The 23059-nt window shown below is 40.0% G+C and overlaps 1 protein-coding gene across 1 annotated transcript; it reads left to right on the plus strand.

The window, feature by feature from the left end:
- Positions 1-174: 174 nt before the first annotated feature.
- On the plus strand, positions 175-22089 carry cmtm4 (CKLF-like MARVEL transmembrane domain containing 4). The gene is made up of 4 exons (XM_023265043.3): positions 175-986; positions 10237-10413; positions 19087-19185; positions 19570-22089. The coding sequence occupies exons 1-4, from the start codon at positions 801-803 to the stop codon at positions 19732-19734; spliced, it is 627 nt and encodes a 208-aa protein (XP_023120811.2). The 5' UTR covers positions 175-800; the 3' UTR covers positions 19735-22089.
- The last annotated feature ends 970 nt before the right edge of the window (positions 22090-23059 follow it).

Genomic DNA, 23059 nt, shown 5'->3' on the forward strand with positions numbered 1-23059 from the left:
CCACACTGATCCCCCAGAGAATAAAGAAACAACCTCATTTGTCCAGGCCCTGGCTGCTGGTGAAATGCTGCAGAGGTACATCGGCGCTGAGAAAGAAGCAGTAGAAAAGAGAAAGAAGAGTCAGAAAAATGCAGCCCAGCTCGGTCCTGTCGGCGTGGTTCCGGCTGCATTCGTTTTGCAGGCTGTTTGGGAATACTTAAAACGGGCGCAGAGCCCTACTCAAGAATGTGCAGTTTTCAGAGGGGCGGAGACAAGCTCGCTTTCCATCCACAGTTGAAGCGGCGTCTATAGGCAGGCACACTGTAAGCCGCTGGATAATTAACTTTACAATAGGAAACAACGCGGATCTCTCTGGGCTCCTCTGGGCCACGATGGCTCCATGTTTTTCGGTCGTGAGTCGAGGCACGCAGCCCGGCAGGCGTTTTTCTCGGTGCTGCCGAGCTCACCAGAACCGTCCATGGTGAAGTGACACTGGGACTCGAACAAGTGACCCGCCTAACAAGAGTTTTAAGTGCGGCTGTTTGAGACAGAGACGCAACGTTGTGCGCAGGAGAGGAGGAGACGCCGCGGGGTCCATTAAGCAGCCTGTGCGTAATGTTCAAGCGCCTCCACCGCGGCTGCTTCACCGCGGGGAGGCTGTGAAAAGTGGACTGTCTGGTTTGTTTTCCTGCATCCACACTTCCAGCCTGCATGGAACAAAGTGTGCTTTCTGTCACATAACGTGCGCAGCGAGGTAGATCCAGCTTTTTATATGTAGCAGCGTTTTCTACCCAAGTTCGAGTCCAGCTTCTCCCGAAATCATGAGGACCACCGAGGAGACGGAGGGCTTTGACGGCGAGGCCTCCAACACTTCCATGATCTCCGGGGCCAGCAGCCCGTATCAGCCCACCACCGAGCCCGTCCATGCGCGGAACGTGTTGGGGGGCATAAGGTGCGACGTGGAGTACCTCAAGTCGTACTTTGGGATTTTGAAGGTGGTGGAAGTGGTAAGTTTACGCACAGTATTCCAAGATGTGCAGCCTCAGTTAAGTACAACTAACTATGGCGCACCTTTGGGGAACCAAGCTGCCACTAACATATGGACACATTAACTCTATTTCCAGGTAAATAATCAGCTGTAATTCATGGCTCTAGTGGGATATTTTGGAACTTCGTACTTTACTCTGAGAATTAGTATCTTAGTTATTACCTACAACCCTGTAAAAACTCCGAACACGATATGGTTTATTGTAGAGGACATGGCCATACAGATTCTAGTTTAACCTGCACTACATTCCTGCATGTCTACTCCAGTGAAAAGTTTAAAGGTGAGGTTGTTAAGGGTCACTTTAGTCCTGCTTTGCATACATTTCCAATTATTGTTTTGAATATCCCACAAGTATGCTCCAACAAATGATGCAGCTTTCCTAAGGTGACTTTTGTTCTCTTGGTGTTATGCAATAGTGATATTACGTTTAATAAGCTCTGCCTCTAGTGATAAGCTTCTTAAGAGACTTGATAAATTTAGCACGTTTGCAAGTTCGTTGAAATTTGACCTTTCTACTGTTCCACTGCTGCTTTCCAGGTCCTTAAATATGTTGAGCAACAAGGTACCTGGTGGCAGCAGTGTATTTGAATTCCTCTTAGTCACAAAATATACTGTATCATTGTTAGTAGTCACTGGAAAACACATTTTATTGTTTTACTGTTATTTTAAATGTGTATAACCAAACCAGATGTCTGAACTGGGCTAAGAGGCAACAACAAAGCAAAAATGAAGGGTCCCAAAGATCTGATAACTCGCCAGAGGAGGAAATATCCATCAAGCTGGGGCCATTTCTCTTCTTCTGGTGCCAAAAATCTCAATCCAGGCCTGCACACTGGTATCCATGAAGTAATGTGTGCACAACAGGGGGAAAAAACTGGGGGAAGTAGCAATTACCTCTAATAATGTTTGTGGATAGCACAAGCTGAAACTCAAAGTCCAGACTGTTGGAAGATAAAACTGCATAGTCTTGGCTCCTCAGCTAAACTTTAAAATGTAGCTCTAGAAAAAGAAGTGTTTGAAAAGTTCTGTCAGTTTGTAGGTGGATGTGTGTGTCCCAGTGGTGTGAGAGAAGATCATAGTCAGCTCATGCTGCTGCTGTTGCACACACCTGTGATGTTTACCTCTGAGCATGTGGGTATGATGGGATGGGAAGCCATCTGTCATCAGCGTGGCGGAAGTATAGAGGAGGCAGTAACTAGAAAGATTCATACTCACAGTCTTCATCTGTTTAGCAGCAAATGGACGATTCGTGTCGTTGACTGTGCAGCACAAAAAATACTTTATTTCTGTCCACATATAAAGAAATGCCAATACCATGTAAATTATATTCCTGTTGTTTATGTGTGTAAACGTGCCAGTGTATGGTATAATTACCGTAAGCACATTATAATTTATTAATAGTGATGTGGTCCAACAAGTAGGACTGGGTATCAGATAGACTTTTTGATACTTGTGCCAAAACAATATCTGAATTTCAGTAGCATAATACATTTTTGATACCTTGCGTTAGGAAACAAACCCTTTCTTATGAAACGATATAAGCCAAATAACTTACATGTTGTCTTAAAACAAGCAGCAGTCCAAGAGTGTTCTTAAAAAGTCAGTCTGACTTTGGTAAAAGTAAATGAATCATGAAGTAAGTAAACAGGGGCACATTTGATCCAGCTTTTAGTGTTTGACGGTTGCATTGCAGACACATAGAAAATACCAAATAAATCTTTGTTTCAGAGTTACTATGGATATCCACATGTGCAGAAAATAGTATATGAACCCATGAATAACCCATCTCTGTGCCTGGGAGTTCCTAAATATCTTAAATATTTACAACTATGATGCAGCTAAGGTAAATTCAAGTGCATAAATGCTATCTTAGACACTATTACTGATCTTTTTATATATATATTATTTTGGTTTCTTCTGCTCTGATGTTGATTTTACAGTTTGAGATAGTCATATTTCTCCTGTAGCGACAAGAAAAGGACTAATGAAAGTCAGCCAATTTTACCTTCATTATCTGAGAGGAGGCCTACAAGGTTTCCTGCCAAGTATTAATAGCTTCACCGCCTTTCATTTTTACTGCACTGTCCTTTAATTTTTTTCCACTGTGTGCCAGCTGAGGTGGTGAAATGACTGAACAAATAAATGACAGTGCAAAAGTGACTGGACGTGATGTGTCGTCAAAAAGGACCTAATGCAGTGCAGTTTCGGCATAAAATGAAATCATTCCTTTACTGTGCTTGTTATTTATATCACAGAAAGTGGTTCTGTGGGTAAAAAGGGCAGCAGTCATGTGCCACTTAAAGATGATCTGTGTGCAGAAAGCTGTTCGATGAATGGTACAGTGCAGTAGGCGCTGCACCTTTAGAGGAATAAGGAGTTCTGCTTCATGAAGTGCAATTTCTATGTCAAACTTTGTGATGATGTCAGTTTTGCCAGTCATCACTCTAAATGTAATGGGCTGTAGTGCCTCACCAGCTCCCCTCTGGCCTTTGTCCATACTTCCTAATGACTTTTTTCAAGGAAATGTTTACTGTATCACGTCTATACCCAGGCTTTGTTTGCTTTAAAGTAGTAATTACAAAGCACCCTGACATTTGCACTGACCCTTGTTTACAGAGAAATTCTCTGTTTCCCTCTGCAGAGCTAAGTGCTAATAGAACTACGTGGTTGCTTCACACTAGAGCACTAAAATGCATTTGCACAAGCTTTTAGAGAACCAGTCAGCTCGTCACACCTTGAATGATTGGATAGACTGGCTGCTGTTGGAAGTGGAAGCAACCCCCAGCAGGATGTAACCTGAGCAAGGTGTGTCCACCCTGACATCAGGTTTGTCTTTGTCTCTTTGCTGTGACGGGGTCAACAAGTACAACCCACAGGTATCTGATACACCTATCAAACTCACTTCCCAGCAGGCCTTGTGCCTCAGTGACAAATAGCAGTTCACTCATGATTTCGTGTGAAACCATGCTTCCCCTGTTATTCTAACAAGTGATAGTTAAATATTATGTAAAGGTGTTTTTTTCTGTAGCTGTTGTTTGATGAAGTTAACAGATGCTCCCAAATGTCAGCATGCACGTCCTCTGCTGAGAGACATGCCATATGCTTCATTCATTTGTGGTTAAAACATTACTTATTCATAGCTTGAAGAGAGACATAAAGACAACAAGAATGTTGAGTAAAAATGTGGGGAGACGCCGTTGTGTTACGTGTAGCAACACACTCTTAACTTGTGCTCAGGGGTGAAATTTAACCTGCATTCAGGCTCCATTTTTCCATCTCGTAGAAGACTGTGCAGTGCATTGAACATTTTGGGTGATTTTTTTTCTCATAGTGTCCCATAATTGTAGGAGTGCAGCGTATAATGTTGCATAGCCTCCACAATGAGGCCTCTTTTCTCCTCCTTTAATTTTCTGTTCACGACAGATGGCATATAAGAAGGGGATCTGAGTCCAAGTCGTCCTTAAAGCTACCTAATAATGTGCTAAATCCCCAAGATAAGGATGTGATTGCATGTAGAAGAGAGAAGGCAGTTGCTGTCTGTGCGTACACAGGCAGAACAGGTTGTATAGAGGTTGATAGTTGAAATAAAAACCATTACTTGTTAGATCAGTCAGTGTGGCGCTTGTGATCCCTCACCTCCAACCCCTCTGTGACTGCCTGACACCTGCTGCACAGGGAGTTGGGGGAAAGCAATATGCTTTCTTCAAGAGACATGACATCATCTTTCAGCTTGAGCAGCCCTCCACTCCGGTTTGGGCGTAACCTTCTTAGTTGTGTTACCCTCACAGACGGACTTCTATCCAACTACATGCTCTAATGAGGCTTCAACAGCTGCACAATATCAAACTTTTGTGCTCATGTGGATTTGCTCTCTTATGTCTTAGCCTTGGTCTGTCACTTTTAGTGTGACTGCTGGACATATTGTTTTCATGCATTACTATCTGCAGACTTTTCCATGTCTCCCGAGGCATTTTCTGAGCCAAACACTGGAATAACTGGACTGGAGTCTGTCACAAAGAGGAGTGCTCTCCTCTCAGACTTCACCAGTGCCAACCATCAAACAGTAACACACAATGCTCATTAAACTGGTTAAATAGGGTCATATTTTGAGGTGCTGAGAGCGAGGGGACAAGATGATTGGTCTTTTGGGCTCTTTATTGAGAGTGTTTGGATTTGTTCTGCAGTTTCAAGCAATGGGATTAAACTAGCTTGGCTGGATTCAAGTTGGATACAGATCGGATGAAAATCTTTATTGGATTTTACAAACAATCCCAGTATTAATATTCTAAAAAGGTTTCTCACTTTAAGGCTCTTTTACACAAACACTTTGGAGTCAGCTCCCTGTTCAGAGTTTTACATTCTGAGAGTTTCAGAGACTTTTTTGAATAAGAAAATTGGCAAATGCCTTTTTTCAGAAAACGTGTCATTGTACAATTGCTAAAATGTATCTACTTCGAAAAAAAAAACAATTCTATATTCCCATTTTAAACTCAAACAATAACTTTAAGTAGAAAGTCTCAAAACTCTTACCACAAATTGAGTTGAATATGAGTACATTTTCACTTTTTTCCATCTTCAGTTTGTGAATTACGGTCAGGCTGCATATATTAAGCACAGATTTTGCAAGTCATTGTCCTTCTGTAACTGAGGCCTATTGTGCACATGCTCATACACAGATGAGAACAGCAGGTGACAGCTCTTTATATCTTTATATCATCTTTACACCAATGACCGTTTTATCACAGCTCTCTGTGAAGAGCTTGTAGGCCAGTGATGTGCATCAGTGTTCATGCTTGCTTCAGTCTACCTATTTATTCTCGCTGCGCTTTTGTGACAGCAACGCATTTGTAAACATGTGAAGCATCTTTTGACATCAACCTGATGTTGGAGCTATCGTTACAATGTGCAGTGTAGTCAATCACTGATGGGAATTTTTATGGAACAATGAATTCACTGACCAATCTGTGCATAGCATGGTATTAGTCCATGGCCTTGGTGCTTTTCAGTTGTCAATTATCATCTCCCCTTTCATGTTATTCATCCATTTTGCTTATATAATCATTGGTTACTCTTCTTCTCTTCCCATGGCAGTTACTCTGATACATATAGCAGCCATGGGATCACCTTGATAATATTCTTGCATCTTTGACTACCTACTAAAGTAAATATCTAAATAGTTCGACCACATCTCAAAACAAGAAAAGCACTCAGAGAGCGCAGTACTCTGCCAAGGTTGCACAGTCATTGTATGATTTCCGATGGATAAGTCATGATAAGTCTGCAGCAGTCAGTTTGTAGTAGGATCACAATCATGTGATAGTCAGCAGGCAGTTGACGTAGCATTCACTTGTTGTCATAGTTACAGTGACGCCATGCCACTATCTCGCCATGATACAGAAATCTTTAACAAATCTGTGGATCCAGACTATAAGCCGCATCACTGCCAAAATCTAATCAGGTGGTCCTTGTGTTATTTCTGACCTTCCCTGAAAATTTCATCCAAATGCATTATTCCGTTTTTGAGTAATGTTGCGCACAGACAAACAGACAGACAGATTAACAGACAAAAGTACGCTGATTGTCACAGAACTCTGCTGCATTCCTTTTGTGCAGTGATTAATGCCCTGTGCCATTTTTATCAGCAGGAAATGGATTTCCAAGAGGTTGGCACCCTGGTTTAGTGTTGATATGTCTTAAACTTGTGAATGGTGCTCAGCCAAGCTTGAAGTTGCCATGTTTCCTTGAATAATAGCTTTTTATTATATAAGCCTGTTCTTTCTGAAGCTGTGGATTTCATTTATTCAAACTAATATGTGAGAACAAAAACCCACCTCACCACAAATTCCTGAGTTGAAAATACAAAGGAACTTTGTGCTATCCAAGTGCATCTCTGCTAATGACTATTTAAACTTTATTGGAAAAAAAATCTTTTTATCAGCTTCTAGATCATTGCATCAGAGCAATGAGATGCTAATGAAGCACCATTTCAGTCATCTGTTGACAGAGGAAATGCCTGACCACTGCAGCTTATTAGAAACATTACACTGCCATTTACTGCTCTCTTATTGTGGATACATCAGTAAGGAAAAGCAAATTAACTCCTAATGCCACAAACTACCGTAGTATAATGTTTGTGTCTTTATTGAACACACCCAATAAACTTTCCAAATATTGGAGGATGGTATTAAAAATAATTTGATTTAAGGATTGCTTGAAGCTCCTTATGCAGCTGTAATCTCAGAAGAACTGTTTCTGACAGTTGCAAATTAGACCTAAACAACACTGAGGAGTACCATTATTCCATATAGAAATGCCTGAATTCAGCAGTAGAGTGTCTGATGTGAATGGGTCTCTTGATGTCATTCAGTGACAATTGAAGGTTTGCTTAAATTAATTCAGTTGTAGATTTACTTTGATGTTAAGGGTGGTTGTTTTGCTGCATCACCCAGCTTCTGCTGAGTTCCAGCTGGTGTACGGCCAACTTGACAATATCCTGTTACCTTGATAAACTGTTCTCCTGTCAGTGATGACAGGGCAGCATCCAGGGCCACAGGCAGCACAGCGGCACCAAATCATAATGCTCCCTCCTCTGTTACCCCTGCAATTCATCATGGGGATGATTTATTCTTTTTGGTGTATAATGTTCTTTCATTGTTTCATTGATTCACGAAATGTTTTCTCAGTAATGTTGCAGAAACCCTGCCTAGTCAATGGTTTCTGCATGGTAGACGCATTAACAGAGATATTAACTGACTCCAGTGATTGCTTTAATCCTTTGCAGTTACTCTTGTGCTCTTTATTGGCCTCATTCGACACTCTGCTGTGCTGCTGGAGTCATCTGAGCTGGTTTCTTACTGACTCATCTCCAATTATATATAATTTGTCTAATTGTGCAATGATGAATATCCAAACTCTTGGAGATCACTGTGTAACCCTTTCCATCTTTACTCAGCGATCCTTGGTTGCAAGTCCTCTGATAATTCTTTTTGTGAGGCATGGCTCACATCAGCTTCTTGTGAATGTTTCTTAGAAATCAAAGCAGATATAACCAACGCCTACAATCTTGTTTCAGTGATTGGTCGCCAGGTTTGTTGATGTCAGTGGTTCATCTACTTTTTCCAAGCTACTGCTTAAATGATGCATTCAGTGTAGACCAGAACAAACAATAATTTATGTGTTATTAATTAAAATAGGTTGTATTTGTTCATAATTGTTACTTCGAAGAAGATCTGACTTACTTTCCAAAGGGTTGACTTAGTTTTTGGTTGGTTCGTAGGTTTCCACACAAACTGTCGCTTCAGAGAAAGCATGTGTCCACAAAATGTTTTGTTCCGTCTCTCAGTCTTTCCCACCAAGGCTGTGATTACATCCTGTTTGTTTGTATCTGTTATGTCTGCTGTGGCACTAGATTTAGTTTACATGGAATTACACTAAGATAAATTACACAGAATGTTTGAATACCTTTCACTTTTATAGATGGATAAAATTTATAGACTCCTGCAAAACTGGCCCATGAAGTTTGCATGAACATCAGTAAAACCATTCATTGAGTCTCTGTGATCCTAAACTTCCCCTGGAGGTTTTTCAAGTACACTCAACTAGGAGACCCTCAATCTGTCTCATCTGGCCTGGGAAAGCCTTGCAATCCCCCAGGAAGTTAGAAAGTTTGGATCTGAGGGAAGAAGGGTCAGCCATGATACTGCACCCCGTGGAGCAGAAAGGGTTAAGGGAGTTTTTCAAGAATTTCATTGCTTTTCAATGAGCAGAGCAATGCCATTAAGTCACCGTATATGTAAAGTGTTTTATTCTGGAAGCTCCCTCTAGTTTATGCTGAGCCTCTGGGCCACAGTGCAAGGAGACAGTTTGTCTTCCCCACGACCACTGCTGGAAAACATATGAGTTCATAATTTGCCTTATTTTCCCTGTCGTTGATGTTTTATTATCAGCAGTTGCATTTATTAATGCCATTGCAAATGGAAGTCTGTGTCTGAGAACACCAGCTGGCAATATTGATGCTCTGAACAGCAGGTCCTGTTGGCCACAAGAGTCCTGCCCCTGAGCCTTTGACATCATGGGATCTTGGGTGTAGACCAGCAAAGATTCTGTGCCACCCTGGAACCAGTTTCTTGACCAAGAGCCATGTCTTTGGCTTTCAAAATGTGAAGAACTGGTTTAAGATTAGGAACTGCCTGCAGACCAACGCTTGAAGTTCTTTGGTGGTACAGAGTTAACAGAGACAGCTTGACGGTGCTGACCTTTTGATTAGTAAACCAGAGCCTTAATTATTCAGTCTCCATAGTGAATCTAAGGTCTGATCTGAACTGATTTGAATAGAGCTGCTTCAGCTCAGGAATATATCACTGTTTCATTTTCATGGTTTTGTTATGTCTTTAAGTTTTGGAAAGCTCAGAGCCAATCGGTAATCTGTGTGTGGTTTTGTCTGGGTTTAGATGGCACAAGAACACCTAAATAGCAGAATTCTTCCCATACTGTGGTTTGTTGATGGATGTTGGCTGGAGGCAGCCATCATCACAGGCTGCCAGGAAACAGGACTCATGAGATGGGCTCATGGCCTCTGGTCTATTCATAGGACAATCACTTCATAATCTGGAAAGTTTGGAATTTCACCACTAACAGACTCACATAAAGTTACAGAAATGCCTAAACCTACAGCACCCTTTTTGTTTCTTGAAAGTATAAACACTAGGCAGATATTTAGTAGGTTTTCTACTTAACGTTTTTATGTCAGATATTAAAATTGAGAGACTGAATGAATGATGAAAACTTGTTTATGTAATCCAAAAATCTTAAAGTGAATTTAATATGCATAATCTGTGGAAATGTATGCTAATATATGATATCTATATGTAATTCATAGACTTGTTTTGCTGTTCAGAATCAATTTCAATGTTCTACAAAACTTCAGACATGAAAATCAGACATGTCTTATATAATTGTCAAGCGTCTGACTGATCTGACAGTCATTAAGAAGAGCAGAGATTTGAATAATGAGCTCCACTGTGGATCGAATAATGCATGCTGACTCCTCACGCTGACCCAGTTTAACAACCAGGAGAGATGATTTATTAATCAGCTGATTGCATAACATGTTTGTCACATAATGTATCATTGAAAATGGTACTCAACATGTCCCTCTACTTTCCACATTTTAACCCTTGTCTCTCCTGTCTTTTTCCCTCTCGCCTCAGGTCCTATCACTAATTGCGTTCATCTGCATAGAGACTATCATGATGTGTTCCCCATGTGGAGGCGTCTACTTCTTCGAGTTTGTCAGCTGCAGTGCCTTTGTGGTGACAGGGGTCCTCCTCCTGATCTTCACCCTTAACCTCCACACCAAGGTGCCCCACATTAACTGGAGCCTCACGGTACGTACTGAAGATAAATACGTCTCTTAAATTGTACTGTGTTTGGCACAGTCCATTGGTGGATGCTAAAGGTGGAAATTTTTAAAATCCACACAGAGCAGGAATGTAGCAAAAATATATTATTTTAGCTCTAACTCAAAATCATACAGGTGATTGTATGTTTGTAAACTAGAGAGCTCATGGCTAGGAAGTGGTAGCATAAGTCTGTTAAGTACTGTTGATCCTACGTGGATTTGCTTGTCTATTGTATATAATACAACAGATTTTGTCTCGGTGTCACCTCCAAATTATTGCTTTCCAACACACATAAAGCTGGGCTGTAACCTCTAGTGGTGAAAAATTAAGCCAGTCAAAAATGCAATTCCTCAAATGGCCACTTGATGCTGGCTCCAACAGTGATTCAATCACCATAGACTCCCATGTTAAAATGCCCGACTTTACAGCAGAAGTAGTCATGTTTACAGCCTGTTGTAGATATGTTTTAGGTGTCTTTAGGTAATTTCCCCTTTGTGCTTGCTGTAAAGAGAGTAAATGTTATATAACTCACCTGTTTAGGTCATATTAAAGCTTAAATTTATTCATATTCAAAGGTGTGTGACATATGGACGGCATCACAGGGCAGTTCATGGCCAGGAGACAATTCCATGGTCCATCTCAACTCAATTTTTGCTCCACTTTTTTGCTCATTGGCATGTCCAAGATAGAAAGTTTTTGTGACCATATTCACATTCTTTTTTGTAGAGCACTGCTGTAGACTTTTAATCGTCTTACTTTAGGTGTTAAATGGGTAGGAAAAAGTCGATGAAAAGTTTAAGCTTTGAAAAACTGAAATGTGTAGTCACCATGTTCATGCTTGTTTTTACTTTCTCATCATAATCCTCATCATATTCATGTTGTTATACTTTAACATTGTAGTCATTTTAAACAATAAAACTGTATTGTTAATTCCATAGTAGGAATTGGAAGTACACACGTCCTCCATGAACCTGTGTTTGAAGGATATTTTGTCAAAGTCTTGTATTTATTTTTAGGGTAAAGCTTAACACAAACTCATTACAGCGACTACAGTGGGGTTAAGAGAGCATACAGTTTCAGCGTTGCCACCAGGATTTGCATTGTCAGCTGTAAGCAAATGAGCTGTGGGTGTTCTCCAGCAGATACTGGCTGCCTTTCACTGTTTGCCTACATGAACACGTTGGTGTGTCCTGAGCTGAAGCCAAGTATCTTTTACAGACAGACTGCAGAAAAAATGTCTTTAACCATATTTCCAGGGGCCACACAGCTTACAGCACATATCGTAGTAAAGCAGTGGATGTTAAGCCAGATGTCCATATCCAACCAAAGCTATCAGATTGCTTTACGGTATCCTCGGTACAGTATTCCACCTCAAACATGAAGAGAGGGTGTGCCTTTGGCTTTTACTTTTGGCAGAACAAAACCAAATGAACTCTTTTTACAGCCTTCGAGAGGCCAGAGCCAGTTTAAGAGTGCTGATTTAGAAACTTCTACCAGATACCTGTGACCATTGCAGTCCTTCTAATTTAAAATCCTCCTGTTTGCTCTTTTCTGAGACTGTCTGCTCGTTTTTCTCCTCAGGCTCACTGGCCTGTCAGCTCTGACTGCTTAATTGTTTTTCCACTTAGGTGATTAATAGTCCAGACATATGCAATTAACATGTATTTTGTGTGTGTTTGTGTGCTTAGGCTGAAGTAAGTTTGGCTGCAGGTTGGCATTCGGTTCACACGAAGAGGTTAGACTTGAGTGGGCTGCGGCTTGGCTCATTGGCATTGTTGGAAATCATGTTGTTATTCATATTTTGTTGCGAAGATGAAATGTTTGGAGGACAACAAAATCTGTGCTTATGACACAAAACCCTCTGCTGTTCCTTTTTTGGTTTGTGTATTGTTCTAAAGAAAGATTTATAGTAGGGGGTGTTTTCTAAATTCCACAGACTCTGCTCCAAACTGTAGTGGCCAACAAGCCTACGATGCTTGGTTGCACTCCACAGTGTAGGCTAAACCTCATGCTGTTTATGTCCAGTCGCATTGGGTCCCAGGGAATTTCACCACAAGTCAGCATTTCAGAGTGTTAACCAACTCTTAACCCTTCTGCTGGCTTTTTCTGTTTACTAACTGGAAACTGTGGACTGAGGCTGACAGTACTCACTCTGTGGAGCCAGTTGTTGTTCTAATTCGGTTTCGAGTCTCAGAAAAGGGGCTTTTAATCATAAAATTATGTGCTATATGATCCATCTCCTCCAATTCAGCCTCTGTGATGACTTTGGCAGTGCAGAGGGGGAAACACAGGCCTTGACCCCATTCCCCCCTCCTTCCACAAGGAAATTAATTCAGTCCTTGGACCTTGTTGTAAAGCCACTTGGTAACTTTACGTGATTAAGTTGAAATCCAGGGTTTAGTTTTTGATGGTAAAGCACTTGGTGCATTGTTTTTCTATTTCACAGCCAAACAGTTCTTGGCACATGAAGGGATTCTCAGACAGAAATGGGGCAACACTAAGGACACAGACACACAAGAAGATCTAGAGCCTCAAGTGGAGGGAGAGAAGTATCAGTGGTGTTATTCTCCTTTTAAAAGGAGAGCAGCAGTTTGAATACCCTGCCAGAGTTCCCAGTATATTCTGGTTGTTTTGTTCTGAGAACAGACAGTAACTCATCATGGTTAATGCATGAATGAACTGGGTTCTTCAAAGGGAAGACTAATAGTTGGTGCTGACCGGAGCTGCCATGCTACAATACGTTGGTAGTAATGGTTTAGCTAAGAGCAGTTCCCAGTTGCACTGTAGAGAAATGTATTTTTAAAGCAGCTATAATCAGTATACATACTTAATTTTACAATAACAATGTATCCAATAGCATTGTTAAATCTGTATCACAGTGTCAGTGTATGTGTTCCTAGTGATGTTAAGCTGTTTAGCCCTTAGTGAAACTATTTTGGTTCACTGTCACTGCTCTGAGAGCTTCATTTTCAGGCACAACATGTATGAAAATCCACTGTACGCTACCTGTTCAGCTCTAAACAGCAGGTAGACAAAGTTCATAGATAGTTCACAGTGAAGCATTTGACAGCCAAAGAGCCAAACAGTTCACACAGGATTTAGCAGAGACCAAAAACAGAACTAAAAGAGAATGTATATTGGACTCATACTCACCAGGTGGCTGGAAATATGACTGCAAATGAATAATAGTGCTGCTCTATAACTGCTGGATATATAACTAAGCTGCTTGGCAAATTAACTTAAAAAGTCCATCTGTCAAATAGGACAAAAAGTTCTCAAATGGGTCAAAAAAGGTAAACTGTTATAAGGAGACTCTTTCTATCACCTTCAAGTTCCAAGAAACTGTTTATATGGATGCACTGTTTGTCAATGACTGATGTATTATTATTGGCCAGGAAGATTCAATTGTTGTTAATGCACTGATTATGGAATGTCCAGATGGCTGCAGATGGACACAACTTAAACCCCAGTGTATATACAGTATCTCCAGTGCAGAGATCTAGCAGACAGAAGGAAACAGACTCTGGGTTAAAGTTTACTCAGGTTGACAATGACATGCTTGTTATCTGCCAGTAAAGAAGACAGTACAAACAATTTGTGAGACATCTGCTGAGCAGGCGGCACATAATAAACTTGTAGAAATGTTCTCTATAAGACAACTTGAAGTCTTCTCTCAACCAGCAGCACCAGCATGCTATACAACTCACATAGTCATACTAAGCATTAAGACTTGTCGACTTGAAGACTGAGACCATCCAGTTCCTCTTTCTTTCAGCTAGCAGTGCATCTCTTTACATCCAAGAGGAATCAGTTCAATGTTAAAGGCTTGCAACTTTTTTCTAAATGGTGGCATTTAGTAGCTTTAGGTTTACATTAATTAATCTAGCAATATGTAAAGATAGTCTTTTTCTTTTTGTAGTCTATACATGCTTGACGAATAGAATAGAATACTTTATTGATCCCCAAGGGAAAATTCTGACATTACAGTAGCGAACAGAAAGGAATAAAGTGACCACCACCACAAATACAAATACATAAATAAGCAGAAATATCTGGTAAAGTAACGTAAAGAAGAAAAAAAAATACTAAGTGCACAATAAAGTGTAAAATGTACTATAAGTAAAAATGTACCAAAGTGAAAAAGGCACCATAAAGTGTCAAATGCACAAACATACTATAGTTCAAATATTGCAAACAATGAATTAAGGTATTCTTTATTGTAGAGATGGTTAAAGCTCTGAATATTGATGCTGTATTCAAAAATAAACTTGTTTGTCTAAAAATACAGTTCATATTATTGGTTACCGTTTGGACCACAATAAGCAAATAAGTACTCTTTATTGTTAATGGCCTTGAAGTTCCATTGCAGTCCATCTCTTTTTGTTTGTACATGCATTATCTACGTATATATGTGGTTTTATGGGTCCTTGTTTCTCAATTTGACCCTGTGTTATTCCATCAGTAATGATCTACATCTCCATGCTGAATGTGCACCCAGCTGAGGGCTGTGGTTATTATTAGCTTTAGTCATTAATCTATCATCAGTTCAAACCAGTGAACACTTTACTCATGATGTATTTACTTTGCCTACAAGTGGAATCCAATAAAAGCTGTCTTGGTTTTGACAGCTGAAGCTTACCACCCAGGCAGACAAAAGACATGAAACACTCGCCTACTATCTTTATTTGTCTTTCAAAAAGAATCAGGCAGAGAGATGTGAAAGCCGGAGAGATGCTTTATTTTTTTGTGTGAAGGTTTTCTGGCCCTGTGTGGCTCACTGCAAATGTCAAGAGAATAGACTTCATGATCAGTGTTCTGCTACACCCTTTAGAGTTTCCATAGCTGCACTTTAATGAGCATTTCTAGCTTCTAAGTTGAGAGCACAACAAAAGCATAGAACCACATACAGCAACATCTACATATTAACAAGCACTACAGACACTGCAACTTTTTCTGTACAGAAGGCAGAGATACAAACCCAAAATAAAATGGTTACTAGGGTGATTTCAAAGACAGACAATTGCTTGGATCAAATAGTGGGCAGGATTTGATTTGAGGAGGCTGAAAAGCATGATGTCCTGTGTTGTTTTTCCTTTCCAGTATCCACAAGCATGTTTGTCTGTTCTGGGTAAAATAAAGCTGGGGTAGGCAGTGTGTTATTTGGCATCATGGGGCAAAAAAAATCCAAGTGGTCTGAGAGAAAACTAGACTTGAGCACCTCCTCTTGGCTCTGTTTTAAGGTTTAGAAAATCTAGTCTGATGGGAGATTTTAGCCGATAAGAAGTGTCTTCACATAAAGGAGGTGAAACAGCATAAAGAGCAGCGAAGTCTGTGGGGAGAGTAAGATGGAGTAGATGCAGGAGCTTATGAGGACTTTCGGTTTGCCTATCTTTAAAAGTGTGTAGTGGTCTGGTTGGGGGGGGTCTTAGAGGAAAGGCAGAAGAGGGACGAGCCACAGGAGAGGGGCTGCATATTCTCAAATTTTGACATTTCTTTGCTTTTTGCAGCTTCAGGACTTGGCTGTCCAACTGCTCAACTCTCATCATTCCAGCAGAAAACATATGTCTTCCTAAAAAAAATAAGTTACAAGTCCATTTAATTAAGAAAATTCATTAAAGAATGTAACTGCACATAGAAACAACCTGATTGGCAACTGGTCAATTTCCATCAGGTTGCTGCAGCCTGGAAAAGCTCATTCTCTTCTTATTGCTTCACAAAATTACCAGCAAATCACAAATATGGCTTACCTTTCAGAATTAAAGTCAATCTTTATTTCTATGAAACCTCAGACTAATCTGAGAGATTTTTTAAAAAAAAAAGAGAGATCTAAAACTGTGTGTTCCAATGAAATGTCTTTGTGAAAGTGGCCACTCTGATTCATCATGCTCCAGTTCTGATCCTGGTCTGATCTCTGTATTATTATGACAGTGATTAAATTAAGTCATGCAAAACCACATGCACATACTGACACACAGACACAGTGAAAATGTTTAATTTTTGAAGTTGATTTTACTTTTGTCAGTTTGTATACCGTGCTGTTACCCAATGAAAGGAAATGTTTTCACTGGTTTGGGGATCTTAGAAAAGTTTATTCAGCATTTTAGGGCTTTTAGTTAATGTATAACATGTCAAGGCTCATAAACGATTTAACTGGATGTCTGCAAAGTACAGTAGTTTCTACTGTCCTTATAACTCCAAGAATGGTTTTCCAAGTTCCTCTGTGTGTATGGTTTTTAAAGCTGACCCATTTAATGCTCTGAGACTCTTGCAGATGAGGAGAAGTCGAGTGATTTGATGTGATAGGGCAAGCAGAGAGCCAGTGGTTTGGTTCGGTGGTATTTAAGGTTTGTGCTGACCTGGTTAAAATGTCAGTTGTGGGTGAGAGAGAGGGTCGACCCGGACTGACTGGATCCTGAGGGAATCTGGAATTACGCAGTTGTGTGAAAAGCTTTTTTGTACATGAGAACAGGACACTGGAACGTGAATATATAGTAAGCTATTTCCTGTTTAACCAGTTGGACTAGATAGATGGAAGTGAATGTGCAATGTGAGCGGTGTTTGCAGTGCGTGCTTCAGATTGTGTTGAAGTGTGTTGTGAGGTTGTGATTTCGGTCGAAGGTTGCAATTATAACTCTGGAGTTCATTGACTGTGCTAGTTAGCAAGTGGCGTTACAGTTCCATATAAATGCGTCACTGATTAAACCACAGGATCAGTGGCACATTTGCAGATGTTTCATGCCCTGCAGAGTTGTGTGAGAGTATGTGTGTGTGTGTGTAGTCTGGTCAGAGTTTGTGACATCGCCATTGTTTGAGCCTTGTGTGTCATATGAGAGGCCGTGTCTGTGATGATTCCAATCACGCATCTGATCACGAGGGCCGTGCCCCAGTCATGCTGAGCGCTTCGTCATTAACCCCCTCCTAACTGCTGAGTAAAACATGAAAGGAGAGTATCTCTTTCCTCCTTCTTCTCGTGTCTTAAAAGGTGGGGGATGGAGTGAGTTATGTGTGTGGAGAGAGTACATGTGTGTTTGTGTGTAATATGAGGTGCTAGGTGGCTTTTAAGTGTGTGCTGTCAGCTTCTTTGCCCTCCTGCGGTTTTAAACCCACAGTGAAGCTCCAGGATGCAGTCTGGCTGCTTGGAAGAATGTGAGCAAACATCTTTGTTTGCTCAGCGTGGTACAATATCATCCAGGATGTCCATACCTGCATATGAAATCAGCCTGATGTGAGCCTAAATTGTGTCAAAAAGTAGAGAAAAGCGAATCAATATCAGCATTCATGCAGCTCCATTCTACTTGTGGAAGGCATTTATCTTTTACAAAAATGCTCCAAGTTTTTATGATTACTTTAACACGTTTATTGATATGCTTTGGGGTAGCAAACATCTCCCGCTGTGAAATATGCAGCTCTCTGCACTGTTTTGGTCAGCTGATTGTTGGAATTTTCAGTTCAATTCAATTTTATTCATGTAGCACCAATTCATAACATAGATAGATAGATAGATAGATAGATAGATAGATAGATAGATAGATAGATAGATAGATAGATAGATAGATAGATAGATAGATAGATAGATAGATAGATAGATAGATAGATAGATAGATAGATAGATAGATAATTTTTTAAGGGAAATTTTTCAGCAGCTTACATACAACAACAAAAACAACAAAAAGATCAAACAGGCGGGTTAGTAACATTAACATTAAAGGTTAGTATATACTCTTTAAAAACTTGCTGTACAATACTATACACAAAACACTTTTAATATGACATGTCATCTCATAGCATTTCAGGTAAAGACCTTATGAATGTTAAACATTGAACAGAGATCCCAACAATGCAATGTTGAATTTGGATTCCCTATGAGCAAGCAGTTGGTGATGGTCAGAAGGGGCCAAAAAAACAACAACAAAAAAAGCCTGTAACGGGGAGGGAAAAAAACCTTAGACAGAGCCAGGGGAAGGTGGCCATCTGCCTCAGCCGGTTGGGATGAGAGTGGGGATAAGGGGGGATTGCAGGATAGCAGATTTTGTGTCTATATCCAGAGGTATAGTGTTTTTGCTTATTTACCTGTGCATGGTTAAGTTGTGGCTCACTTTTAAGTAATCTCTTTTCCAAATCCGGCAAATTTACGTCCATCCGTCCATTATCTATACACCGCTTTATCCTCAGAAGGTTTGGAGAGTTTGCTTTGGCCTATCCCAGCTGACTTAGGTCGGCAGTCTAATGCAGGGCTACACATAGAGACAACCAACCAAGTACACCCACATTCACACCTACAGACAATTTAGAATCACCAATTAATCAGAGCATGTTTTTGGACTGTGGGAGGAAGCCGGAGCACCCAGTGAGAACCCACGCACTGGGAGAACATGCAAGCTCCACACTTCTAGCTCTTTTAGCTGTGGCAACAGTGCTATCCACCAACACACCGTGCAGCCCTAGTTTACATGCATTATTTAACTACAACTAACCACACGATCAAATTTTAGACTCACTTTATGAATAATTTCAGCATGTTGAGAATACTATCAACCACACTTCTAGATAGGTAGTGTAACAAGTTGTATTTTTCTGCCTCAGTTGCGTAGTCCTATTTAATAGTTCTCATATACATCTGATTTGTACTTCACGTTGTATGTTTTTGTCTCCCTGCAGGACCTGGTTAACACTGCTGTCAGCGCCTTATTCTTCTTCTTGTCATCTATCGTGCTATCCTGCATCAACCACAACACTGGAGCTGAAATAGCAGCAGTGGTGAGCAGACATTTGGAAATCTCTCCCTGTGTTTCCTATCCAGTAGCATCCTTAAGGGACATAACAAACACAAAATGTACTGATGCATTTAAGGAGTGTCAACTGGGAGCTCAAAGGTCCCATTTAGGTAGCTGGCTTTATCACAGCAGAGGTGACTTATAAACTGTTCCTGCCTTCAAATGTAGTGACCAGACCACTGGATTACCTGACTGGGACACACAAATGAACTTGAACTCTTATTTCTGATCATTAGACAGTATATATGTTAGTGTTTGTTTTTAGCAAATATGATTAAACTCATTTATCTTTTTTATGTCTATTAATGCACATTTCCCACTCCTATTCAGACATAGTTTTCCTGCTTCCTGTCCCACTTGTTTGCAGATCTTTGGCTTCCTGGTGACAGGTGTGTATGGAATAAACACCTTCCTGGCGGTTCGGAGGTGGCGCCGTGGCAACGGGTGTCAGGGGGCGGCTCAGACCAGCGAGTACATTCGAGCACGTACGGCATCTCGTGGCGAGATGGAGTCACGACCGGAGCTTGCATGAGCGCTGGCAGACAATCAGACAGACTAAATGAAAGCCACACTACGGGCAGCTGACTGAGATGGACTCATGCTCTGCCTTGAGAACAGTATTTCATTCAAGCCCTGTGTGGAGCAGCCGTCTCAGGCTCACCACATGGCTTTTTTTTGACTCCTCGTCGCAATACTTCAGCTGCACGATGTGAATCAATCTTCATTCCAAAGCCACAGATGAGCTCTTTGGCTTCGTTTATCAGTACTCCTGGCTGCTCCTAAAGACACATAAAGACTCTATCGTGGGTCAAAATTGAAGGTATGCTTTGTTTTTTGTTTTTTTTTATTTCCACATATCTTTTTAAAACCAGGACGAAGGACGACTTCCTGGAAGACTGTGCATCAACTCCTGTTCAGGCGTAGATGTTGACTTACTACAAAGTTTTGTCTTTCACTGTGAATGAAGAAGGATTTGTACAGTTTGCTTATGTCATGCCGCTGCTTGTGAGGTCTGTGGTAATAAATGTGAGTGTGAGTCCAGAAACCAACTGTACAGCAGAAGCACTATGACATTATTGCTGTTTCTTACAACCTCTGGCTTCTATATGTGAGCAAGGCTGACATTCGATATTTTTTTGTCTACACATTATACATGCTGACAAAAAGTGTGTTTCTCCTTTAAAAATGCATTTGACCTTTAGCCACTATTAATATATCTGCAGTCAGCAAATATACAGCAACAGTACAGGGTCATTCCTAACTGCAGGATGCACATCATGACAACATCTGGTCGCAATATTTTTAAATGGATGAAAAAACGTACTTCTTTTGAACACAAACGCATCCAGTGAGTTTGATGCAATTACAAATAAAAATCCACATTCCATCCGCTTTGTTCCAGGTTGTGTGTAAATGATCTGAAAAACACTCCCAACTAGCATTCTTAAAATTTTTTACTTTGAGACACACTGCAAGCCAGGAGGAGGTTTTAATCGCACAAGGTTAAGCTAATTGGTACCATGTTCCCTTTACACACATCCAGAGCTTCAAGTAACTCAAATTTTAACAGTGCATCAGTGAAACGGTCAATATCATCGCCCTTAATCTCTCCATGGTATCTCAGGTACTGACACTCCTTCCATCTTTAATTCTTAAAAAAAATATTTGAAATGAACTCACAGGGTGCCTCGACCTGAACGCTGTACATCTTGATGCCTTCCTAATTATCACACATGATGAGACTGTCCTAGACAAATGGAATTAACCGGAGTTATATTGAGCGTTGTCAGTTTTCACTCTGTATTTGGTTGACTTAAAATCTTTGTATATGTATCTACAATATATTATCACACCCTTCATGTACTATAATATCTCTAATCATTTCACACTACAACAGATGTAAAGCTCATGCATACAGATTTATCACTCCTTTAATGTTCTTTTTTTTCTTGTTTGGCCAGTGTACCTGCAGCAAACAGTCTTAATCTTGAAAAATAACATCTTATTTGCTTTTTAGCATGAAGAATTAAATGTCAGCTTGATTTCTGGTGTGTTACCTTGTTCTAATGTATTGAATCTACCTGATACCTCTTTAGGCTTGGTTTTCTTGGTTGTGACTCTATGATGCCATCTCCTGGTCTTGATCTAAATTGTATTTCTTGTGACTTCAGTAGATAGACTACAGCCACATCATTATAGCAGAATGTGTGTATGAAGGAAAGACCAGAAATCTACCTGAATGTGGGTTAATATGAAAAATAACAAACTGTACGGCTTTTTATTTGAAAACAGCCTCGAAACGCTTGATTAATCAGGCGTTTCTCATGTTTTAAGTAACTTATAATATGTTCGCTTTCTATTTCTCTTTTGGTTCGGTGACTGAAGTAGTTGTATGAAAAGACAATCACGTTTGTATTTATGTCTGTCCCTTGCATTGATAGATTTGTTTTTGACTGATACTGTCACAATGTTCACTTAAACATTTGTACAGCAACAAAATCATGCAAGTGCATTATTGCTATTTGATGCTATAAACTGACCGTAATATTTGTTGAAAGCTACCAAGCTGCAGCTCTTTCTGTGTACAGCTTTGTGCTACAATATGATAAAAAAAGAATTTGTATTTATGAGAAAGAAAAGAAAGGCTTTCTGCTAGTTTCCAGATTGTGATGTAAACTGCAAACATGATTAGTCTGAGGATAATCAGAGATGAAATGTACCTCTGTTTTATAATGATTCTGTGTGCTTTTGTTAATAATCATCAGAGGGTCTGTCTTGTACAGCATGGAGCCGTACTTAGCTGTATTTTTGTATTTAAAACATTCTGAATAAGGCTTCACATCAGTTTATAGTGACAATTTAAATAAAGTGACAGGATTGAAAATAACTGGTTTTTATTCAAACACGTCTCTCGCACAAAAGGGCAAAACAGTAAAAGACACATGTAACATTTCACCTACAAAAGTTAAGCGAAGGCTGTCATTTATAAAACAGCACTGTGTTCATTATCAATGTGTGCACCGTTATCATAGGATTTAGTTGTTAACCAGTGGAAGCCACATACACCTCAAGTAAACTGAAGTTTCTCCTACTTCTTGTGGTAAAGAGCTCTCTTAAGCTTCTTTTAGATCTTTGCAGTACAGTTGTGTGCACATATAGCTTCGACCTAGAATGGATCTCGGTGCTTTTCTTACTGTTTTGTCTCAATTTTAAAACCTAATTATGCACGAAGCGACAGATGAAGCACATCATCAGAATTTACCCATCTGTTCTTAACTATTAACTGAAATTCAACATATGAATTAAAGCGCCAAAATTCATGATGATTTTTTTTTCAAAGAAAACCTTTCTGGAGTGTTTTTCACGGCCTCCTTTACATTATTTCATCATATGGCACGTTTTTACAACATGTTGAAAAATCGCATTTTTTTTTCGACATACTATACTATGGCGTTTTTTTGCGCCAAAATTCATGATGATTTTTTTTTCAAAGAAAACCTTTCTGGAGTGTTTTTCACGGCCTCCTTTACATTATTTCATCATATGGCACGTTTTTACAACATGTTGAAAAATCGCATTTTTTTTTCGACATACTATACTATGGCGTTTTTTTGCGCCAAAATTCATGATGATTTTTTTTTTCAAAGAAAACCTTTCTGGAGTGTTTTTCACGGCCTCCTTTACATTATTTCATCATATGGCACGTTTTTACAACATGTTGAAAAATCGCATTTTTTTTTCGACATACTATACTATGGCGTTTTTTTGCGCCAAAATTCATGATGATTTTTTTTTCAAAGAAAACCTTTCTGGAGTGTTTTTCACGGCCTCCTTTACATTATTTCATCATATGGCAC

Source organism: Amphiprion ocellaris, chromosome 1, assembly GCF_022539595.1.
Source record: "Amphiprion ocellaris isolate individual 3 ecotype Okinawa chromosome 1, ASM2253959v1, whole genome shotgun sequence".
Taxonomy (NCBI): Eukaryota; Metazoa; Chordata; class Actinopteri; family Pomacentridae; genus Amphiprion; species Amphiprion ocellaris.